This window comes from Aotus nancymaae, unplaced genomic scaffold, assembly GCF_030222135.1.
Source record: "Aotus nancymaae isolate 86718 unplaced genomic scaffold, 86718_ANA_hifiasm-v0.15.2.pri h1tg000010l, whole genome shotgun sequence".
In the NCBI taxonomy this organism is placed as follows: Eukaryota; Metazoa; Chordata; class Mammalia; order Primates; family Aotidae; genus Aotus; species Aotus nancymaae.
In genome coordinates, this window is record NW_026988421.1 from 14,032,283 (window position 1) to 14,046,653 (window position 14,371).

Consider the following 14,371-nt stretch of genomic DNA (forward strand, 5'->3'; position numbering starts at 1 on the left):
CAACAGGGCTGTTAGCACCCAGCCTAGTTTGCCCTGAGTAAGGAGGATGGACGCTTTGGCTCTGACTACTCACCAGTAATTGCTCTTTCCTTACCTTCTTTGTTAATGGCAAACTGCTGGAAATGGGGTAGTACAGGTAACAATTATTGTTAATTATCTTTCCTGACCAGTTTTTGGTTGTGTATTCAGTAAACGATGGTCTATATCATAGCCTTAAAGTCTGGATTCTTTTTCTTTTCTTTTTTATTGCATTTTAGGTTTTGGGGTACATGTGAAGAACATGCAACATTGTTGCATAGGTACACACGTGGCAGTGTGATTTGCTGCTTTCCTCCCCTTCACCTTTATCTGGCATTTCTCCCCATGCTATCTCTCCCCAACTCCCACCCCCCGCTGTCCCTCCCCTATTTCACCCCAACAGACCCCAGTGTATAGTGCTCCCCTCCCTGTGTCCATGTGTTCTCATTGTTCAACACCCACCTATGAGTGAGAACATGTGGTGTTTGATTTTCTGTTCTTGTGTCAGTTTGCTGAGAATGATGGTTTCCAGGTTCATCCATGTCCCTACAAAGGATACGAACTCATCGTATTATTTTTCTAAATGCATACTCTACATGTTTAGTTACATTCGTTGTGGAACAACATTTGCTTATATACCAGTAAGTTGTGAAGAATGGATAACCATCTGTCATTATCACTGACCTTAGAAGACTCATCAAGCAGTCCCTGAGTAAGGATTGGAGTGGTTTGAAGTTTCCCTTCTCAGCACTGACATTTCCCTATCCCACCATCTTTTTAAATTTGGGATATGACTAGTTTCTTTCATTTCTTTCACAGATAATATTATATATACAGTTATATAAATATATTTCTATTATATATTATATAACACAGAGAAAGTATAAATAGAAACAGTGCTTAGCACCTGAAGAAACTTAAATTAAAATGCTAACTATCCATTGGTGAGTGTGGTCTCAAGTGAGGATAGGTGAGTAAACTATGCTCTGTGTTGAAGTTAAACTGCTGACCTGGTCTGGTAATAAATCACCTCTTTGGTTAATTTAATTTAGCTATTTTGTTATTCCTTGTACATTTTTGCTCTGGTTTCATTAATTTAATTATAATTTATATCACTGTTTCAGGGCATACTCTCATGATGTGTGTGTGTGTGTGTGTGTGTGTGTGTGTGTGTGTGTGTGTGTGTATTTTTCAAAGGGTATGTGAACACCCAGTCATGTTTTTTCTGCCTTTAAAATGAATTTTCCTTCCAGTTTCTCCTACCTGTTGTTTATTGCTGAGCATCAGGAGGAAGCAACCACACACTGTGACACAGTTCTCCCAACCTAAAGGGACACCAACCAAGTCTCCTGCCCCATGCTCTGAGTCTTCCCTGAGCCAGTTTCAAATCATAGCTTTGAGAATAAGGAGTTGGCTCTGTTATGAGGACATTAAGGTCCCTTGTTAGTACTCTTTAAAAGGAGAGGTCCTCAGTGTGCTTAGTAAAAATTACAGAATTTATCAGAAGTCTAAACTCAGCCAACTCAGTACATAGCAATTTATATAATGTTTAGGAAAAGCAAATGGTAACCCTTTTAACAGAGACCCTAAATCATACAAAGTGGTTGGATATTATTATATCCATATGTTTGTGTCTGAAGATGTTTTATTTCTGCTACTACTCTGCTATAATCCCAACACTAGCTTACAAAAGAGCCAGCTCAGGCAACGAGTATGTCATACCATTTTTTTTTAAATATCACTTGCGAATTGCTTTTTAAATGCTGTAGTATAAATAACGACATTTAATAATCTTGAGAATATTTATTCATTTGCTGATGTGCTTATTCATTTATACTCATTCCAAAAAGGATCTAAGAAGACCCACAAAGATAAAAATAATACAAGAAAAACTAAAATTTAAAAAGAAGAGGGAATTAGGGAAAAGGGAATTAAGGGTAGGAAAGAGATAAAACTATTTGGCTGTTACAAAAAAGAGTGATGCTCTCACACTTCTGCATGAGGCTGGCTATAAAAATGTGTCGATGCTTTTCAGCACAGATATGTAGAATAAACACAGAAGATGGACATCTGTTCCCAGCACAGAGAGCTTCTAGGGTCATTAGGTTTTTGTTCTCAGAAATGTTCTGATTGGTAAAGGATGAGATGTTTGACTGAGTGTGGAGTTGGCAACAAAAATATTGGCCTCTTTTACTGGAGCGTGCCCCTGAAAAATGGACAGGAGAGCTAATAGACAAAATCTGTGGAAGTGTGATGGCTGTCAAACAAAGTTCACAGATAGAATCTCAGGCAAAAACACCATATATGTATTTTACCAAGCAGTGGAATTAAAAGAATCAAATCCACAGGAGTTGGTGAAGTTTAAGAGGAAACTCGATGCGGAGACACGGTGCCATACTTCAGACCTCCCAGTCTGCGAATACCGATGACGCAGCTGAAAGCTGGGGTGTGTACAGCCCTATCCAGAGGATGCTCTTGTTTCGGCTGATTCCTCTACACCTTGTGTGAGAAAGGTGGGCTCCAGGGGCTCCAGCAGCTCCCCGGCCGCAGCAGCCTCAAGTGCCTCCGCTGTCTTTTCAGCTTCCTCATTACAGTAGAAAAAAGTGTGTTCTTCATTGAAACCTGTTTTTTTAAAAAAAAAAAAAGTTAGCAATAAAGTTTACTGTCTAATCCAATGGTACCAGTTTTTATCTATTACATGAGTTGAAGGAGATCATCTTCAGTTCTAGTCCAAAGGTGTCACATCACCATCCCAAAGGATTCCAGAACCATTTACAACGGGGCCTATCTTTGGTTATATGTTAATTGTGCCCTACAGATGTTCTGTTCGATTTTATTTGCACTGTCATTCAACATACTGGAACGTTTGCTGATGCATCGTGGACTTTCGGCAGAGGCTAAGATAATGAACTGGGGGAAAGGCCAGTATTATAGATGGTACAAGCCACTGCCAGCTGACTGCTCTGAGAGAAAGGATGACAGCCAAGGACTATTCCAGTCAGGTCCTTACATGTAAGTATTGATAGCATTTTAATGGTGGAGATTTTGCCAAGATTTCCTACTCAAAAGTGGGAGTGGAGAGATTTGTTTTTTCCAGTTTTTGGTCCCTTTAATAGTGATTCACCAAGGCCAGTGTCAAAGAAGTTCTCCTTAATCTGTTAATCCATTGTGGAATACTGAGGGGGCTGTACTGTCACCAGAGAGGGGCGGGGCCTCTGGTCACCAGAGCCCGGAAGCAGCTGTTTCCCTCATGGTAAAATGTCTGGCTGGAACTGGGATCAGTCATGCAAGGACGCTAAGGCCTCCACAAGTCAGGATGCCATGGGAAACAATCAGGTATGTGGAACGGCATAATTTTACCTATTTGAAAAAACTAGCCCTTCTACTACACACTAAACAATACAGACTAACTTTTGACTGCCCTTTCATGACTCAGAAATAGTCTCCCAATTATATCCTTATTTTCTGTGAATCCTAGGATGCATTTCAAGACCACTACGTACGTTAAACGTGACAAGTTCACAATCACAGTTTCTATCAGTCTCTTTAAACGTCACTGCATGCTATGTGCATCCTTTTGGCCATCACAGTCAGTAATATAAGAAAATAAAAATGCTTATTTGGTGTGTTTCTCTCCAGTTACCCAGTATACAAGGTGCTTCTAACCATGCAGATATACAAAGGTTTGATTTCATTAAATGACTAATTGATTTCTCTTGAAACCTTAGCCTTTCCAAGGTATGTTAAAATTAACACACTGCCTACTTGTTTTTAAGTAAAACGATTAGTTTCCAGGAACCCTCAGGAAAGCATCTGTCTTTAACTTTCATGGGCTGTGCAGAGAAACCTTAAATATAATTTGGACCATAACAAAAGGTAGGCTTGGAAATTCCAATCAATTAATTCTATTGAAGAGCATCATGCAGCCTATTCATCAAGAAAAAGGGCGAGAGTTTTAAACATTCAGGTAAATAGATAATCCATTAAGACAACAATATACATTGTGGCAAGTGCCATCCTAGTTTTGTCAGCACTTATTTATGGTCTTTGGATTCCCCTGGCCTCCTGCAGAGGGACTTCTATTCCCCCTCTTCCAATCTTTGTTCTCTTATTCATGGCTAAGTGAAAACAAAGCAAGAAAGCAGCGCATACCCAGTGTTCCATTCTGGACAAGTTCTTCCTCTATAGTGAGAAGGCGGTTGTATTTAGTCACCCGTTCACCACGGGAAAGACCCCCCAACTTGATAAACCGGACACCAAGCCCAACAGCCTGAAAGAGGGGAAAAACTAATTTTAGATGGAGGAACCATGTCTTGCTGAAAGACAATCCTTTAAGGAGAAAGGAAACTGTCACAGTGTGCTGTCTGGGTTTTTCTCTTATTAGTTTTTTATCTTTACATAAGCACGGGGGCCTACAAGCTGAGAGTGTTGAAAAGCAAACAGATGATGTGACTGACTATCCATCAGGCACTTTACTAGTCACGTAGGCATGCTGATTTTATCTAAGAACATTCTGGCCTTTCTCACTTCATTTTAGGAGGGAAGATTGCAGGTGCACACACCACTCATTTAAGTGTGCTCATCATTTTCTCTGGACTTCAATTTTTCTTCTTTTTAAAAGTTCAGAGATTAGCTCTTTGCAAAAGGTAGCTGTCTGGGAGAAAGCAAGTCTGTTTCATAAAAGGTTACATGACTTAATCCTCCAAAGACTGCCTTTCTCTGAAATACCAATTCGTGATAAAAGCAGTGTTTGGCAGTTGACCAGCATTCAGCACTTACCAAATCAACAAGGCTGTCATCAGATGATTCTCCTTCTGTGCTTCCAAAGACAGCGATGTGCTTCTTACCTGGAAGAGGAATTCCTTTCAGTTTTATACGGTGAAGAAAGTTAGCATACAAGTGAGTCTCTGGGATCAAAATTAAAGATTTCTCAGATTTAAACTTCGATGTGAAGAGTTAATTACTTGCCTACCTAAGAATTCTAACATTTGCATTTTTATTGCCCTGCTTTTGTTCCCCCCTCCCCACTTCCAGTAGCTTAGATGTTATAAATACTAAATGAATATCATGTTTCATCAAAATTAAGATACATGATTTGTAAGATGTAGTTATTACCACTAAAAGGGGGTGGGGGGATGCTCAAATTACGTTGACACATTTCTAAGACCATGGCTATAAGACACAAATCAATTTTTTAAATGTTCAATGTAGAAAAATGTGCATCTTCGAGTCAGTGAAACATGGCAAGAGTGACATGTGGAGTTGGTATGCCTATGTAATGGCTTTCTCATTTCATTGTGTAGAATTTTATTCAATGGACTGTCATTCTGAATGTTTACTAGAAGAGTAGTGTTGGGAGTAATCAATCATTTGAGGGTCTCAAAACCCTTTAAAATGTGCCAGTCTATGAAGAATGCCAGCCAGAGCTCTTCCTGCAGTGACAGTGTTTGCATTGCCTCCTGTCTATCATCTGCTACCCACAGGGCAGCCCTGCCTGAGCATCTTCTTCCATCCTTTTGTACCAACCCGGGCCCCTGGCTGCCAGTCTGGCTCTGAGTTCTGCTCCAGGTCTGAGGCCAGCTTTCTGTCTAGTTCCTGAGACCCACTTGTGGTATTTGTTTCATGCCCTGTGCATAAAGGTACAAGATGCCTATGAATCAGTTTGTAGTCTAGTGGGAGATCCCAGTCATTAGATAGTTGTACAAGTCATTGTGATCAGTACTGCAAAGAGGAAATACAGGATGCTAGGAGGAAGATTCAGAACAGAACCAGTTAAGGATAGGGGAAGGCAAGAGTAGCTGAAGACATTTCTTTTTAGCCAAGACCTGAAGGATGCAGAGTCAAGTGTGTCAGGGCAAAGCATTCTGGACCAAAGGAACAGCATGTTTAAAAGACTGAGGTGGGCAAGTGAGATCACTGCAGTGTCATGGGAAAGTTACCTAATTTCTCCAAGTCTTGTTTTCTTATCAGTAAAGTGGAAATGGTAGAGTCTACTTCACAGGGATGCTGTAAGGATTATGTCCAGTTTGCAAATGCCTGACCCATTGGCCTTAAGCTGCTCTCCTCTGGCATCCCAGATGCACCAGCACTGGAGCCTTGCTTTTCGCCTGTCATCCCCTGATCCCCACTGGTGGAATCCTGTCCCTGAATCCCAGCTTGATGACTCATGTTCTGCTTCCAGAGACTTGCGATGCCCCACTGCTTTGCCAAACTGATTGACAGCTTCCTCGTGCTGCGTGTTAGTAGTCAACCTACCCTTGCCTCAGGTCTCTATACTGACAGAAAACTGCTTCTAATTTGATCTTGTTGCCTGTTTTCTAAACTGCTGAAGTAGACCATTCCCTGCAATGGGTGATCTCATTCTAAATTCTGATCCCTTCTAGACTTCCCCAAGTCAATGCAAATTAAAATGGCCCACTGGTGTCTGGGTATATTACAAGTAGCTAAGTTTATTTTCAATTAAGTAATTCCTATATCCTACTGTGTACTTGGGCCATGCCTGTGTGGAAGAAAGCTGTGGTCCCTATTAAGATGTTGACTCCTTATCTAGAATCTAGAGCATAAAGTGGTAGTAAATGGTGGGAGGAAATTTACAATACTGTAGTAATGTGATGCAGGCTACACACGTTCTGTCCCTGCTGTTCCTTGGCTGTGCCTGGTGCCTTGACTTTGTGAATGGTGAGCTGTTTTTCTTAGCTTGAACACTGCATTATAGCCGGAAGCCTGGTTAGTGCAGATGGGTACCCAGGTGTTCCACAGTACATGATTCAGGGTTTGAGAAGTAAGAGTTGGGGTTCCTCTCTGGGTTTCTGTCAATTTCAAGATTTTCTGTAGCCCAAGCTCAGAGCCTAAAGCAAACTGATAAATGTGCTGAAGGCTATGCCCTTTCAGAAGAAATCAGCCCTTAGACCTGTTACAGGCAGAAAGGCTCTCCCCACTGTGAAGCTGACAGGGCAGTGGCCTTGGCCATACCTCTGGTAGCCCTCAGTAAAGGGGATGAGCTTGGACTTGGGCTGTTAGTGGAATGCTGTGAAGTAAGTCAGTAAGCTGCATATTGTTTTCCAGCACTAAATCTCTCACAAATGGTTGGACTTTCTTTTCTTCCAAGATTTCTTCCATGCTTTTTATGAACTTTGATATGGTGTATATTTTTGGCTGCTTGTATAACCAAGTTATTACGAGTCTTTCAGATGTATACTTTTACTCACTGTCAATCAGATTGGTTATTTCCACCAAGTCAGACATTGTAGTTTGGTTTGTGTGTTTTATGATCAGCCCATTGGATTTGGGGATGCCGATGTTTCCTTGCTCTAGAAGTTTAGAGATGCTTTTGGATGCAGTTCCTGCAATTATGTAACACCTGGAACCAAGTGCATGATAGATGCTGTCCCACTGTTTAAAGTCCTAGGTAAATATTTAAGAATTGATCATTATAATGCATTGAACATAATTACAAACAGCAGGAATAATATAGCACATAATCAAACTCACACATTTTTCCTGAGATACACAAAAGAATTTTCTTTTACTTCTGTTCCTGAATGATCCCTGTACCACAGCTACACAAACCAACAAGTTTTGTGGAACAGAAACTAAAAGCGATAACATTTGAACTTAAAGGTTTTGTGAATAAAATGTCAATACACTAAATGCTATTTCTTATGTGGATTGTAGAGTTCTTTAGACCCAGGCTATTTCCATTCACTGTTGTCTATAATGCTGCTAAAGATTGGCTGGATAGATTTTTTGATATTTCTGATAAACAGAAAATGGAAAAAGAAAGCCTGCAAGGGGTCTAGGCCCTTCTCAACACCCTTATTTTTATTGGTGAGACCACCAAATGAAATGAAATGCTTACTTTAAAGTTATATACATATATATGCATGTTTGTGTATATATATATGTGTGTGTATGTGTACACACACACACACATACACACACAAAGTCATCCTAGCCTTTGTACTAGATTTCAACTTACCTCATTAGAACAGACTACACAGGTTTATGCTATTGCATGAAAAAAGCTGTGGTCAAGGCTGCGTGCAGTGGCTCACGTCTGTAATACCAGCACTGTGGGAGGCTGAGGCAGGAGGATCGCTTGAGTCCAGGAGTGTGAGACCATCCTGGACAATGTGGCGAGACCCCATCTCTACAAAAAAAATACAAAAACTAGCTGGGTGTGGTGGTGCACCTGGTAGTCCCAGCTACTTGAGAGGGTGAGGTGGGAAGATGGCTTGAGCCTGGGAGGTAAAGGCTTCAGTGAGCTGTGATTGGGCCACTGCACTCCAGCCTGATGACAGAGCAAGACCTTGTCTCAGAAAAAAGTAAAAAGTGACCCGAGCCTCAGGACAGTCATCACAGGGCTGGTTAAGCTCAGCCAGTGCATTCTGTGCCTGCTGGTATGGAATGGAGGCGGTGAAAGAGAGGATGAGACTGAGACCCTGGGACTCAAAATGAGGACCATGTTTTTTTATATTGTCCTCCAAATCAAAATAGTTGTGTTATCTCAAAGAAGACACTGTTCAGTATATCTGTTCAATCTATCTGATGGTTCTCAAATTTATAAAATCAAGAATTTGTATTTTAGAGTTTAAGTTGGTTGGGGGAGAGATGGTCTTCTGTGGCACATAACTTGTCAAATGCATGAGTTTGAATAGATCATGAAACCTCAATATCTCAAACCCTTTAAAAATATGGCTTTGCAGGCCAGGGGCGGTGGCTTATGCCTGTAATCCTAGCACTTTGGGAGGACAAGGTGGGCGGATCGCCTGAGCTCAGATGTTCCAGACCAGCCTGGGCAACATGGCGAAACCTCGTCTCTACTAAAAATACCAAAAATTAGCTGGGTGTGGTGGTGAACACCTATAGTCCCAGCTACTCGGGAGGCTGAGGCAGAAGAAGCACTTGAGCCTGGCAGGCAGAGGTTGCAGTGAGCCAAGATTGTGCCACTGCACTCCAGCCTGGCTGACAGAGTGAGACTGTCTCAAAAAAAACAAAAAAACAAAAATGGCTTTGTTACTTTTTATGCATATATAGTGACTGGATTTAGGTTGAAAACTATTTGGCCTTATAGAAGTCCTGTTTCCCTGAGCACATGAAAATGATATATGATTAATCTATTGAAGCTCCAGCTGGCACAGCAGGGGCAGCTTCCATCAGTGAGGTTGCTTGTAAATACGCAGGTACTCCTGAAGGGCTTGCGAATAGCGTTTCATTCCCCAGACAGGCACACTCCTAGGTAATTGTGTTTTTGCTATTCATTTGCTTAGTAAGTGCCTTTTCTCATAAATGCTCAAACAAAGCAACTCAGCCCCAGACCAAATTACGACACATTTTGAATGACAGAGATCCAAAAGAATGAGATTTTATTCTCTGTTTTGCTATAAAATGTAAACGGTGAGTCTTGCCTATCTTATGGCATATAAAATATGTTATAAAATATGGAAGATGAGTCCTGCTTACCTCCTTCCTGAAAGGATCAATTAAGGCAATAATTGAAGGGTACTTGTTGATCAGATCCACATATAGGTCAACCATCTCCGCTGCATTTTTGTATGTGCCCATCATCACTTCATACTTTCCTTTACTCTGATATGCGTCAGGAAAATATTAAAATAAGGGATAGACAATGAATTCATCAAATGCCAAAGATGTGGTTCAGATTCCTTTTCATTCACTTTATATTAAGAGGTTGTAAACAGGTTATTTTCAGGGCACGGTGACCTGAGAAATCTGTGTATTCTACTTTAAATATCTTAAATATCAACCTGGGAAATCAAGTCACCATTCCTTTTGATGCCCTCTAGGGCTCTTCCCACAGACTTCAGATGGAGCCTCCTACACAAAACACCAATGAGTACAGAGTAGGAGGGGAATAATCTGTTAGACCTGGCTGCCTGGGTAGATGGACAATAGTTGGCAAAACAAGCAGAACAGCAATGCTAACTTGCTCACTCACTAGACCCTACTATCTTTCAGCTCATAACTTGTTTCCTTTACTGTAAATATTCTACAGTTAGAAAGCAAGGCTAGGCTTTTGATATACTAACAACCAGTGTGAAAAGTAATGTGACTTATGTGAGGTATTTCTTTCTCAGGTAGCATGTACCTTCTAGCAGTAACGCTATTGTCCTGAAGGTAGAATTCTAGTGCAACATTCGTTTGAAGTCTGGCAAACCCATAAGTCATAAAGTATAGAAGTAAACAGGGCTGAAGGATCTAGTCTAGCCTTTCTGCAAAACAAAGCACCCTCCCTTTTAAGTCTATATTCAGGGATGGCACCTGGGAAATTTTGGCAAGGGGAGGGAGGTGGAATGGATCAGAGTGGCTGTTTGGTTTGCTAATGCCTTCCTGCTGCTGCTGCTAATAGAATGGATTCCATTGGAATTAAGCAGGTTCCTAAGAAGACTGTAACTGAAGGAATTTTATACTTTTTTCATCTTCAAAAGCAGCAAGAACTTTTAACTTCTATAATGCAAAGCTTTAAAAACCCTACCTTGTCAGCGAAGAAACGCTAATGATTTTGAACCAACAATATTGTAAGAATTATCTGATATAAAACTAATACATTTTACTGAATATAAGCAATAAATACCCATTCTAGTTAGCACTAGCAGTCAGTATATTCATAGTTCCTGGTATACATTGCTGATGAAAACATGCAATTATTTTTCTTGATGGTATGCCTAGGAACCAATCATTATATGAAGAATAGGAAATTACTTTAAACATTCTTTTATGTGCTTAGTTTCTTTTGAAAAGTAAAAGAACTTTTAGAAGTCAGCCGAAATTTAGGGTTCTTATATAGTATTCAAAATTTCCTTTGTAAAGTTAAAATCACAGTTAAAGCAGAATCCTATTTGGTCATGTCCCCTGAATTTGACAAAAATTACCAAGTCACCATAAATGCTTGACAATATGCTGGGCATTTCATAAAATGTAGACTCAGCATTTTTGTGTATTTAAAATTGGGAAGTGTATTAGTTCTTTATCATTCTGCTAATAAAGACATACCTGAGATTGGGTAATTTATGAAGGAAAGAGGTTTAATTGACTTACAGTTCCACATGGCTAGAGAGACCTCACAATCATGGTGGAAGGTAAAGGAGGAGCAGTTACCTCTTACATGGCAGCAGGCAAGAGAGCACATGCAGAGGAACTCCCCTTTATAAAACCATTAGATCTAGTGAGACTTAATCACTATCACGAGAATAGCATGGGAAGACCCACCCCCATGATTCAGTTACCTTCCATGACACATGGGAATTATGGGAGCTACAAATCAAGATGCGATTTGGGTGCAGGCATAGCTAAACCACATCAGGAAGTATATGTGTAAGACAGAAAACCGGTAAGTTTCTTAACATACCAGATTCCCAAGTTAAAAGGTAAATTGCTGTTGTATTACCCTGAGGCGGTGATGACTAGAGTGTTTTTTAATGAACCTGTTTTCCACTCTCTTTTTAGAAGCTTTCTCTTCAGGTGGGTGGTCCCCAGGTGAAGTCTCATCACATCACTAAAGCTCTGTCCGCCTGAGCCAGGCTGTGGATAACACTGTGATATGTTTAGTTGGACAAAAACATATTCATAAACTTCAAACTTGGAAATATTTTTATATTTAAAAAGTCACAGCATAAATTCTAAGAACCACATGTCTGGAAGGGCCTATCAAATCATAAGTTACAACTCATCCACTTTTTAGGCTCGACAAATTCAGCCTTTACCAACCAAATGCAATTTGTTCAATTGTTTTTCAGTAGCTTTCAGGATTGAAATGTAAGCAACTCATTTTACTCATCTTTATTGTAGAATTTCTAAATATAATAATGGCATTTTCTATTTTTTAAATGTCATGGTTATGATACTCTGTGGTCATTAGCTAATTTGGTTTTCTCAGTTCCATTTACATTTGGATCCTTCACCCGATATTAATAAAAAACAGATCTGTTTAGAAAATATTCAGATAAGCTCTTTTTTTGAGTTCTAGTTTCAAAACCATGGATCTCAATAGGAGGTGAATGTTCTGAGTGGAAACTTACGTAGTCCATCAGCTCATGCCCAGCACAGTTGATAGCTAGATGCAGATTTGTTCCCAGTTCTAGCCCCAGGTTTGCACAGATTCCCTGTATTAGAACCAGTGGCTGTTCTATGGTGTTGCAGCTAATGGTTAAACAGCCAAGATGGGACATCTTGCCAGTGATCTGCTGCTGCAAGATCAAGAGAAAACGATGCATATCAATATAGCGCAATAGGGTTCTTGGCGCTTCCTGTGTCAGGGATGCTTTATGATCAGATACAGGTCTGCAAAGATCAGTCCTTTGATTCTCAATCCTACTTAGGATTGATTCACATGACTTAGGGCATATGATTCCCCTGTGGCATCTGGGAGTAATTTTCTTATTTCTGAGGTTTCCAACTTTGGCCTGAGAGCAAACTTTTCTCTCTTCAGTGTGTCTGTGTTCTCTCTTTATTGACGCTGCCATTCCTTGTACATGGGGCTAGCCTGAGTCACAACCACCTGGTTGGTGAAGGTCCAGGCCCTCCCTGTAAATGTCCACCCTGTCTGTCTACCTCTGCCAGTCCTTTTCCTCCAAACTTGGACTTTCCTATGTTCTGTTTTCCTCTAGATAAATGCAGCTGTTGAAAGCGTAACACTCCTTCAGGAAAAGTTTGTTTGTTTGTTTTGAGACAGTGTCTTGCTCTGTCACTCAGGCTGGAGTGCAGTGGCTTGAACATGGCTCTTCAGCCTCAACTTCCTCAGGTTCAAGTCATCTTCCTTTCTCGGCCTCCTGAGGAGATGAGACTACAGGCATGTGCCACCACACCTGGCTAATTTTTTGATATTTTGTAAAGACAGAGTCTCACTATGTTGTCCAGGCTGGTCTTGAAGTCTTGGGCCCAACCTCCCAAAGTGCTGGGATTACAGGCGTTGGCCACTTTATTTATATATGTATTAATTTATTGAGACAGAGTCTCGCTCTTGTTGCTCAGGTTGGAGTGCAATGGCACGATCTTGGCTCACTGCAACCTCTGCCTCCTGAGTTCAAATGATTCTCCTGTCTCAGCCTCCTGAATAGCTGGGATTACAGGCACCCGCCACCATGCCCAGCTAATTTTTGTATTTTTAGTGGAGACAGGGTTTCACAATGTTGGTCAGACTAGTCTTGAACCCCTGACCATAGATGAACCACCCTCCTTGGCCTCCCAAAGTGCTAGGATTACAGGCATGAGCCACTGTGCCCGGCTGGCATTGGTCACTTTAAAAGGATTGAAGACTTCCACTAAGAGGATGCAATACTGAGGATGGATTTTAGTGGAAGATGATTTTGGAACCCACATAACCCCAAGGAAAGACAGCTATGGAAAAGTCAGCTTGATGTGCCTTCGCCATAAATTGCCACTATGCAATTATAAATTGAAGCAATATCAATGAATCTGAGGGCTTCAGGTCAGGTGTGTGTATGTGTGTGTGTGCCAAACTCAAGGACAGACATGAACCCAGGAATGAATATTCTGTTTTGACTGGTGATAGCACTAGTTAATTATGAGAACCATCCAACATTTTTAATGTCAATGAGAGGAAACTTATTTAGCAAACAAAGGAATAGTTGGGGAAATTTTTGTCCATCAGTTGAGTTTTGTTAGAGAGCCTTCTAAATTATGAAAGCATCACTTACTTGGTGCTTACTAAATGCCAGGTACTGTTCTAAGCACATTACATAAAATAAACACATTTACTCCTTACATCAACCCCTCAACGCAGGTATTATTCTGATCTCCATTCTGCAGAGTTAAGTAACTTGGACCAGATTTTAATGCAGGCAGTTTAGAAACAGTCTATACCCTTAATTCTGTGACTGCCTCTCTGGGATCTATATGCTGACCTGTTTCTAACAGGAAAAAAAAAGTAATAGTAACAGGGAGGGCTGATGTTGGTCTAAGTTTCCCAGAACACAGAGAACCCCCTGCTGGAATGAAGGAACAGCACTGAGAACTAGAGGCTGGTTTACCATCTCCACCTCTTGCAAGGCCTAATATTAGAAGGCTGTGCTCATTCCAACATATACAAACTGTTGACAGGATTTTGCCTTACTGTTGGATGTGTTCACCCATTTCTCTTCTCTCTCCCAATCTTGAAAAGAAACTTTTTTTTTTTTTTTTGAGATGGAGTCTTGCTCTGTCATTCAGGCTAGAATGCAGTGGCACGATCTCAGCTCACTGCCACCTCTGCCTGTGGATTCAAGCGATTCTCCTGCCTCAAGAGGCAGGCGCCTGTAATACCAGCTACTTGGTTTGCATTATTATTGGATTTCTCATGTTTTTTATGCTCCCTCATTGAGACTTTTAAACCGCC

At 40.8% G+C, this 14,371-nt stretch overlaps 1 protein-coding gene across 3 annotated transcripts in view; it reads right to left on the reverse strand.

Moving 5' to 3' along the window:
- Window positions 1-2,303: 2,303 nt before the first annotated feature.
- The window catches only part of ENO4 (enolase 4), a 33,383-nt gene continuing 21,315 nt past the window's right edge, over window positions 2,304-14,371 (reverse strand). For 2 of the 3 annotated variants that reach the window (XM_012448037.2, XM_064373805.1), the window contains exons 9-14: window positions 12,057-12,224; window positions 9,481-9,606; window positions 7,227-7,422; window positions 4,798-4,865; window positions 4,171-4,288; window positions 2,304-2,640 (exon numbers count right to left, since the gene is read on the reverse strand). In XM_012448037.2, the coding sequence (XP_012303460.2) occupies window positions 2,477-2,640; window positions 4,171-4,288; window positions 4,798-4,865; window positions 7,227-7,422; window positions 9,481-9,606; window positions 12,057-12,224 (840 nt within the window). In that variant the 3' untranslated portion in view covers window positions 2,304-2,476. The remainder of the gene's footprint in view (window positions 2,641-4,170; window positions 4,289-4,797; window positions 4,866-7,226; window positions 7,423-9,480; window positions 9,607-12,056; window positions 12,225-14,371) is intronic. The other variant, XM_012448039.2, reaches the window with a different exon arrangement.